The sequence below is a fragment of the Mya arenaria genome, chromosome 15 (genome assembly GCF_026914265.1).
Source record: "Mya arenaria isolate MELC-2E11 chromosome 15, ASM2691426v1".
Taxonomy (NCBI): Eukaryota; Metazoa; Mollusca; class Bivalvia; order Myida; family Myidae; genus Mya; species Mya arenaria.
The window spans coordinates 3,493,960-3,504,082 of record NC_069136.1 but is presented as its reverse complement, the minus strand read 5'-3'; the positions used below and the strand labels follow the sequence as shown (position 1 = coordinate 3,504,082).

The 10,123-nt window shown below is 35.3% G+C and overlaps 1 protein-coding gene across 1 annotated transcript; it reads right to left on the bottom strand.

The window, feature by feature from the left end:
* Window positions 1–246: 246 nt before the first annotated feature.
* Window positions 247–9,699, bottom strand: LOC128220089 (very low-density lipoprotein receptor-like). The gene is made up of 9 exons (XM_052928347.1): window positions 9,654–9,699; window positions 6,784–6,913; window positions 5,724–5,855; window positions 3,741–3,857; window positions 2,958–3,068; window positions 2,672–2,767; window positions 2,276–2,368; window positions 918–996; window positions 247–394 (listed from the first exon to the last, which is right to left on the bottom strand). The coding sequence occupies exons 1-9, from the start codon at window positions 9,669–9,671 to the stop codon at window positions 247–249; spliced, it is 924 nt and encodes a 307-aa protein (XP_052784307.1). The 5' UTR covers window positions 9,672–9,699.
* Window positions 9,700–10,123: the final 424 nt, after the last annotated feature.

Here is a 10,123-nt window from a genome sequence, read left to right as displayed (position 1 = left end):
CTCGGTTGCCTTCGTAGAATTACCCCGTTACGTTTGACGTGCGATAATGAGAATTCAGTCTGTGGTTATGTTTGTAATATTCTATCCCTCATTTTCTATGTATGTTGTGTTCACTGATTGAAATAAGGACTTGACATGAATTTGAAAAAATACAGACCAGATATAGACATCCCATGCAAATGAATAGATCAAGCCGGAATAACAGGTGTATCTCCTTTTAAAACAGTAAAATATTATTGTATTCCATCACCACACACACCTGTAGCCTAGACGACGACACACGTCTGGTCCAATGTCGTTTCCACTACTCACACACAAACAAACATCTTTATTCTGTCGTTTAACCAAGCCTCTCAATGGATTGCACGCGCCTGATCCATCGCCGAAACATATTCTATAAAACAAAAAGCGTCAATCATTTCCAGTTTCTATAGGAATTAAAGTATCAATCATTGAGACTAAGACAATAGTAAGGGCAGTTGAGATTAGCTTGTCCGGTAAGCGCAGAAACAAGCACACTCACAATTCACTAAGACACATTCCGTTCGATGTCCGGCCTTGGCGTATGTGAGTTTTGTTGGTTGTCACCATGCCGTACAATGGGTTTCCTACGAGCATTCCGGTCACCCCAGCATAAAACTACTCTCTCTACAAAAATTTGTATATGAGATGGGTCAGGGATTTCGATGTTCTAGTGCTCAAACAAGTCAACTTTTCAAGTCACTAAGAAATTGAAATTTGAAGCTGATTTTTTATGTCATCATTTAACAATGATTAGTTGAATAAGGCCTATAAAAGGTACAAGAAAGAAAAATCCCATTTGATAAGATATTCACTTTAATTTAGCACATGGTAGTATTATACGCCTGTTGATCATATTGATGTTTATTTATGCATCTTTACCCTACATGACTCACGCTGCTTCATTAGAAAAAATCGAACATCCGTCGTTGACAGCGTTCAGCCTGCAGATACCCCCGTAGCACATGTTGGGGTCTAAAATATGAAAATGCATATTTAAAAAAGTCGTCTTTGCGACATAAATAATTGTTGAGGTAAATCTCATTTAGATGTATAGTTGCATTAAAACTTAATCGTGAAAAAGGGCTGTATATTTGTCGAAAACTGAAAAGCCATGAAAACGTTCTTTCAAATGAATTGCCTTCCTCTCGCGCAAAGGGAAAACGGATATTTTTATCGAGTTATTATACAAACCATCTGCACAAGTGTGCCAGTTCTCCCACTGCTTGGTAGGTATATTGTAACAAAGGTTTTGAGGAAAATGAAAGAGGAATTCGGAACTTAATGGAGACAGGGTTTAATTCTCATTATCACATGCTGAAGAAACGGAGGGTTAATCATTATCCTTAGAGACAAGAGATGAATAAGTTAAAACAATTACCTCTATATAATTTCTTTGTATGGTAAGTATTTAGACTAACGCAATAATGTAGTCATATTCGAATTTATTTATAAGCAATAAGTCCCGGGTTGGAGCAATTCTTGGCCCTGATTATTTCTACAAAATCGTAAAAAACGCCTTACTGATATTCAAGTTATCTAAGATATAATAGTAACTAATCATATGAACCAGTAAGTCATAGAAGGGACTGGTGATACTATCCAGTAATCTAGCATCTAGAGGAAACTGATGGTTCGTGTCTGTAATCTAATTTCTAGCGGTAGCTGAATATACCTACAAGTAATCTTAATTCTAGGGTTAGCCGATGATATGTACCAGTATTTTAAGTTGAAAGCTGATGTTCAATATTAGTACTCTAAGTTTAAAGGGTAGCTGAAGATACGTTCCATTACTCTAAGTTCTAGAGTGATCTGATGATACTTATCAGTTATGGTAACTGTTGTAACACACCAGTAATCTAAGTTTCTATTATTTATGTAATTGCAAAACTATCGTAGGAAACGACTCAAGAAGGTCCCAGTATGCTTAAACGCTCCATCTGTACGAATCATCGATCATGGCTTCAATTAACCGGTGACTGATTTCCCTGTATGTGTACATGACGCACTTACCGTTTACAGTTAATATGCATTAACAGGGATATTATTGTCTTTAACCAGAAACCGTAGCGCTTATATAAATCATCTCTTGATATTAGCTTCTACTCCGTGGCTTATTGATTCCAAACGGACACAAATGGGAAAACGAGAGCGTAATCAATTAGTGTGAATTGTGTACTTATATCCCCATTTAAAACATAGGTATCTTGTGTTGTAAATGTTGTGAAAACACTTATTATTAATGAGTATTTACCTTCGTCGCTCTGGTCGGCGCATTCGGGGTTTTGGTCACATGGTCTTACACAGGACTTGTCCGAGCACGTGAAGAATCCACTTGGACAGGTACCTGATTGACATTCTCCTTCTCAAGTGAATCTGATTGACATTCTCCTTCTCAAGTGAATTATCATGTTACAAAAAGGTTATACTGAATGTTTGTTTTTTACCTCCATATATGTTTTCTAAATTGGAGTAAAATTTTTAAGAAAGGTATTAGACATATTATTTCAATTGCTGACAGTTAAAACTATGGTCAAACTTGAACAGTGCTGGAATAAGCCAATGAATTTCTTAGTCTTGGTAAATATGTCTTTATACACTGAATCGATAACGAAATGATGTATACATCTATAACAAATGTTACGCATACACATAGCTTCGTCCTCGCCATTTTGACACTCAGAATCGGTGTTACATGGAGCGACGCACGTCCCGTTCAGACATCTGGTTTGGCCGGGCAAACAGGCTGGTAAATAAAATAGTGTATAGTCAGTGCATCCGTCTCATGTTTGCATTTAGTCTGATGTAAAGCAAGTATATGGATAAATAACAAGTTATACATGTTTTTTATAGGGAAACTATCGAAAACGTTATAATTCTGATAACGTAGACTAAACAAACAGAACACACATTAAAGAATACTTTTGCTTACTTACGACAGTTTTGTTCGTCTATGGCCATATCCAGGGACGCATCACACTCAGGATTTCCGTCACATTTGACTGCACACTGGCCGCTAGGACAGCGAATCTTATTCATCGGGCAAGCTGGAAGATCAAAGTATGACCTATAGTAATACCTATACTCCAACGCTTACGTAAACGAATAAGAATGTATAAAACATATACTTGGTTTGGATGTACGGCAGCAGACATATCAAAGAATATTTAAATATCTCCAATGCATGATCAGGATAAAAATTTGAATTTTAGAGTTCACTAAAGTTCACTTAAGTCATATTAAATGTATTTTATGTGTTCTATATACATTATCACTTAATAGACGTTGAACGAATAGTCAATCTACATCAAATTCATTGTATTACATGTATTTACACATGCATCAACACGTTCATGAGAAGAGATTCTTCGAAGCACAAACTAAAATCATCGTATGAAAACAAAAGTTTTGGTTTGATAGAGACTGTGGAATAAAAGGAATAAAAGCCATTATATGTTAACCACCATGAATGCCACTCACGGCATCGGCTGCAACGGTTAATCGCCATACTGTTTACCAAGACCATCGTGTTAAAACTAGTGTCTTCAATCGTATCACATTCGTGTTAAACTAATACAACAGCGCATCTATTAACTATTGCAGTCGACAACTTTATGCTCGGCAAACGGGGAGTCAAAACACTCATAAATTTGAATCTCTCATTTCTTCTTATCATACTAATAGTCGCCTAGCATTTTTCAGCACATGTAGAATCTTACGACATTTCCTCTCATCATCGTTTCCGTCTCCCTGTCCGTCACATTGAGCTGGTCCGTCACATACAGGAGCACATTTGCCGCTGGGACACAGCAGGGATCCAGGCTCGCATATAGTCGCTAAAAGATCAAATCGATAATTTGAAATATATTATGTCGTTAACATATCTAATTGCAAAATGCACAAAACTGTAAACTATCTATCTTTTTATTTAGTATTGCAATGTCGTATTAGTGTTTAAGTCGCCAATATGTCAAAATGCGTTTACAATTAAAGTCCTGATTGATAAATATAAAGTGATCAACAAGCCACCCGGTCACTCTAATTACATAAAAACTGCATTTGAGAGTAACATCGATCCAACCATAGTTTTATCAAATACATTCTTAATTTTATTCATTTTTCCAGTATTTGATTTATTTGCAAGAAGTGACCATGGCTAAAAAAGACCAACTGATTAAATACACTTATGGTATGACATATACGTTATTCAATACCCAACAAACAGTGTTGTTAAAATATTTGAATAATAAAAACTAAAAGGTAGAGATAAACCTTAAGTTATAATCAATTTTATCACAACCGCTGTATATAACGAATACTTACAAAATTAGCTACCGGCGTTTAACATAACTGTCACCATGTACTGTTGCCAAAATACTATATTTTGTGTTGATAAGATACTAAAATATTCATTCATTTTAAGTATTAGCGCTCTTTAATGTATAAAACATAAAATAGACTATATAATTAAATTTCTCTGACAAACAATATATACCTTTTTAAGAAAAAGTGTTGATTTTTTAAAAATCTGTATACAATAGAAAGGTAATTACAATATCCAATTTCATTGGTGTCATACAATATCGACATCGCCTATTAAAGTATTTTAATCAGGAATGGATTCTGCACATTCAGGGTTTACGATTGGCGACGTTCTGGAGGTTATCTGAACGTTACAAATGGCAGCACATCTTATTTACTCATTGTTGTGTTCATTTTAAATACTGACTTAAGTTAAATTCACTCTCATATGTAGTAATATAACAAAGTATGACACTACGATCATTTCATTTAACGATCATTTCATTTAACGATCATTTCATTTAACGATCATTTCATTTAACGATTATTTCATTTAACGAAAATTCAACGACTAAAATCACATACACAGTCCTTACAGATCGCACGGATTAATTAATCCTTACGAGTTATTACGAGCTTTTTACGGATCAGTACGAGTTATATAACGCGGCAAAATTTCACAATTTGTCAAGTGCTGTCACGGACAACTACGGGCATTTTACGACCGTTTTACGGATTGTTATTGTTAATTAAAGTTTTAACGTGCTTGTTACGACCTATTTACGTGCTGCTACAAATAATTACGAGTTAGTCCATTAACCAATTGTAAATAAAGCGTAACAATTCGTAATTCATAATTGTTATAAATCTACGCGAGCAGTAAACAGATAGTTAGTAGATGCCTTCAAAAGCCAAAGCAATTGATTCTCTATTAAGTGTTAAAGTTCCATTTTTCCAAACCTACTTACAAAATGTTAGTATAATAACTTTGGTTAAAGAATATGTATAAAGCAGACGCTAAAATAAAACCAACTATCCTGACAATATAAAACTAAAAAATCCATATTTACTTTTGTAAAAAACTGTTAGCTCAGTAGCAAAAAGTTTAAACATCAACCCCGTTTAAAATCAAATCAAATTATGGTGATTTAATAATTTTTGTTTACTTCTTGATAACTGTTCAAACATTTTTGTGTTTGAACAGTCAATAACCTTCTTGTTAGATGTAGCTAAACGACAACAGCTTTTAAGATGTTCAAATGATTCATTTAGCAACATCTCAATAATTGCAAACTTTACTTTTGACTGAATGTCCTCAGTTAATGTAATGACATTTCGTATTCATTGATGCAAACTGTATACTTAATATTAGCTTGAAAATATACAAGTTATTGGCATACGGCATGTTTCTTCGTCGTCCTGTAAGGGGCATTGCGGTGATCCATCACATCTCTGTGATTTGGGAATGCACTGGAGCTCACACGTGCGATCTTCGGGCAATTTTCTGCACACGAATTTCTCCGAACAGCGCCCTAAAAGATATTTCCTTACAAATCCAGGCAAAACCCTAATCACAAAGAAGACAAGTCTACTTAACATACATTGCAAAGTGACCATAGTTTGCACTAAAATAAACTAAGATGTTTTACTGATACCCAATTTTTCAGGTAAAATAACTCTTGGCGAATGAAATACGATGCTCTCTATCAGTTTTGCATGGCGGTATGCACGTATGGTGCAGACATGTATGGACGACTGCGGAGCACACGTTGGAAGGGGCAGCAATTACTTGCATTTGACAAATAGAGGTTGTTTTCATTCCGTTGGTTTAATTACTGAACGTGTTATTGTCGTACGGGTGACACCAGACGGTGAGGGAAATACTTTAAACAACTCATCTGGTGCCGAAAGACAAACCGTTTGACCGGCTTTGACCCCAAAGCCCATTACTGTCCGCGTGGTTGGTTTATGAATATTGGTTCGTTCAACGTGTATTAAACGTTGTTTACCGATTAACATTTACAAAATATGAACCCGCATGTATACAGAACGACGAGCGTTTCAAGGGCTGTTGTGAAGCGGAGCATGACAGGTTTATTGGAGGCTTTTTATCGTTCTGGAAAATGTGCAAGACAAATTGCACATACTGTGAAGATAGCTTGAAACCAAGAAACACTCACAATTTATTTAAGCCAATATATTGGTACAACTTTTCTCATTTGTAATAAATTTCAATGTTATAAGGAAACGTATGTCATATTTTGTTTTTACAAAATTAAATACGTTTCAATGAATTATGTGAAATGAAACTTTGCCTGGGGGCAAACTAACAAGGTTTATTACACTGTTTTCATATTATTAATTTCTTCGAAATGTTGATAAATTTATTTTCTTCGAATTGAGTTATTTATGCGGTTGAAATTAAGTACCTTAGGTTAAAAAGCACCAGTGTAAGCTCACCAAAGTTCTGCATCAATCTCATGTAGTTCTCTCGGTAAAAGGCACATCTTGACCTGGTCTCTCCTCGGTGTCTTCCCTGTACCGGAATAAACAACAGAATGCATCCTGCCAGAACGGCCAGCTGCAAATACTGAAAAAATATTCGTAAAACTGTAACATCATCAGAGCATATTTAGAGAGAAAATATGCTGTCTTGTTCCTAAAAAATGTATATTTTTCATTAACAGTGAACGGTGATACAAACTCTTAAAACACTTGAAAAACAATTTACTGGAATACAATTGCTCTGTTTTAGTGCCACCATATAAATGATATGGCCAACTCATTCTGTTTGATTAGATAAAAACATTATTCATTGATCTTAATGATCAGCAATAGTATTTTAGACAAGTACTTCATTATTGATCATCGATCAATGTTTATCTCTCTAAGATGTTCAAATCTTAAGCGCATGCTTAGCAATGGCTTGTCTCCACATTCGCAAGCAAAAACGTCCCAAATGAGAGTGAATACTGAATGGTAATATAACAGACTGTTAAAACTGTCATAAAATACAGAGGTATTGCACTATACGTCCCATTAATCACACATACACTCTAATCCAGACAAATACATACACAGACGTCTGGCACTATTTGTCCAAACCATACCACATTCTATCGTATCTAGACACAACATGCAGAATTGTGGCACTTTATGTCCATTCTATACCACAAACACACGAATATAGACACAGCATGCAAAAGTCTGGCACTATATGTCCAATCCATACCACATACACTCGAATATAGACACAGCATGCAAAAGTCTGGCACTATATGTCCAATCTATACCACATACACTCGAATATAGACACAGCATGCAAAAGTCTGGCACTATATGTCCAATCCATACCACATACACTCGAATATAGACACAGCATGCAAAAGTCTGGCACTATATGTCCAATCCATACCACATACACTCGAATATAGACACAGCATGCAAAAGTCTGGCACTATATGTCCAATATATACCACATACACTCGAATATAGACACAGCATCCAAAAGTCTGGCACTATATGTCCAATCTATACCACATACACTCGAATATAGACACAGCATGCAAAAGTCTGGCACTATATGTCCAATCTATACCACATCAAAATTAGACACAACATGAATTCTGGCACTCTATATACAATCTTTGTGACACACACTCGAATTTAGACACAGCATGGAGATGTCTGGCACTATATTTATATGTCTAATATATACCACATTAACTCGATTCTAGACACAACATGTACACTTATGGCACTATATCCCTAATATAAACTGAATACACTCGAATCTAGAAACACAAAGCAGAAGTCTGGCACTATATAACCCATCTATACCACATTTCGAATGAGGCCTGACTTATGCGGCATCTAGAAACAGTATGCATTCGTCAGGCACTAAAGACCGTCCATATCCAAATACTAGCATCTTGACATAGTATGCATTATACAGACACTATACCTCCCCTGGGATCTACATAGACTTGAATCAAGGCACTATATGCATTTGTCTTTAGGTTTTATCTTATTTATTTTACAACGATTGTGAAACAAGCTTTTGCAACTTAAATTTATCTATCTGGCTGACACGATATTGCGCGAGCGAGAGTTTGGTCTTGTGTTGTGGGGGAAACCGGAGTACCTGGAGGATACCCACTTGTCCAACTTGGTAACAACAAGCCAAACTCACATGCGCCCTTGCCGGGAATCGAACTCGGTTCTCCTTGGTGAGAAGCGAGTGCACTAACCACTGCGCTAACTAGACTACCCATGAATGCAGTGGTATTGTCTTTTACATTCCATATTTATCCCCACATAGTAGAATCTAAACACATTATGGCGCTTTACGTTCCTTAGTATCTACAACGCTTGAAATCAGGACACTATATGCAGTGGTAGTGTGCTATTCTTCCATATGTATCGACATGTTCTTGAATTTAGACATTATATTGGGCTATATGTGCCTTTGTTACTACCTAGACTCGAAGCCACACAACGTACAGGGCCGTGGCACTATATTTCCCTCTGTATCAACATAGAAAAATCCAGAAACACCATGTCCCTTTGATATCTACACAAGCGATAATCTAGTCATTACAAACTGTTATGTCATTTTCTGTTTACGTTAAATATACAAATATTTATATGAAATACTACAGAAAACAAGAACAGTAGTGGAAAGTTTATCCATAAACCCCATTTAATGGCACAGAGTCAAAGCCAAAGACACAGAACACAAACACAAACAATCACAAACCAGAAACATGAAACAACAGCAAACGATTCCGCAAACAACACACTTCATATATAATATTGAAAAACTAAGGGTGTTAGGTAACGGTCAGTAAAATATAAACTTAATGGAGTTTTTAACTAGTTTGTGTGCACAACCGCTCTCTTATATGGCAAATCTTATTAAAGTATGCATTACCTCGAGGAAACTTGATAATAAAACAAATAATAATAAACTAATAGGTAAACCCCAAGTACTTCTAGGATTAGGGATCGCGACTCTATTTGCAGACGAAGGAATATAATTCAGAGTACCTAATACAGTTAAAGAAATGCCTTCTAAGATGTGTTCACAAATACTTGAACTTAGATACAATATGCAGAAGTCTTGCAAAACATATCCCCTATCAGAAGTTTGGTGGTTTCTGTTCCAGCTTTGTCTACAAAGCTTATAGTGTAGACATGTAACCGCCGATTTCAAATACTAAAACTAAGTTCAGCATCACACCGTCATAGGGGTACAATTAATATTATTAAATAACGTAATATACATTAAAATAAGTTAAAAGAATATATAATAAAAATATGTAACATACGCTTAATTTGAAATCCATTTCGATCACACTGGTAGCCACGTTGCGACTAATTTTATTTAACAGATAATATACCTAATTTTAAATTGAATAATATTTAAACACAAACATTTCGTGGCTCAAGGGGGCTGGTATAAAAATTATTGGTGAGATGTTTAGACATGTTTAGACGTCTTGTCGCCAATACAATTTTAAACCATATATATCAATGAAATATGAACTTTCTAGAGCGAGTATCTTACGGGTCAAAAGTAATATTGCTGTTAAGGACAGGAGTATTCCATGGTACATTTACATTTTCAGATATATTTATTATTATTTAATGTCACTTAAAACCATACGCGAAAGGATCAATGAAGAAATGGTTAAATATATACTCAAAATACTACAATTAAAGAAATGCCTCCTTACTAAGATGTGTTCACAGCAGTCTTAATATCTAAATAAATACAAAGACTATTTATTGACCATTC

Coding starts and splice junctions, on each gene's coding strand:
- LOC128220089 (XM_052928347.1), bottom strand. Junction 2,768..2,957: donor CATAGACGAACAAAACTGTC/GTAAGTAAGCAA, acceptor TTTATTTACCAG/CCTGTTTGCCCGGCCAAACC. Junction 2,369..2,671: donor TGGCGAGGACGAAGCTATGT/GTATGCGTAACA, acceptor AATGTCAATCAG/GTACCTGTCCAAGTGGATTC.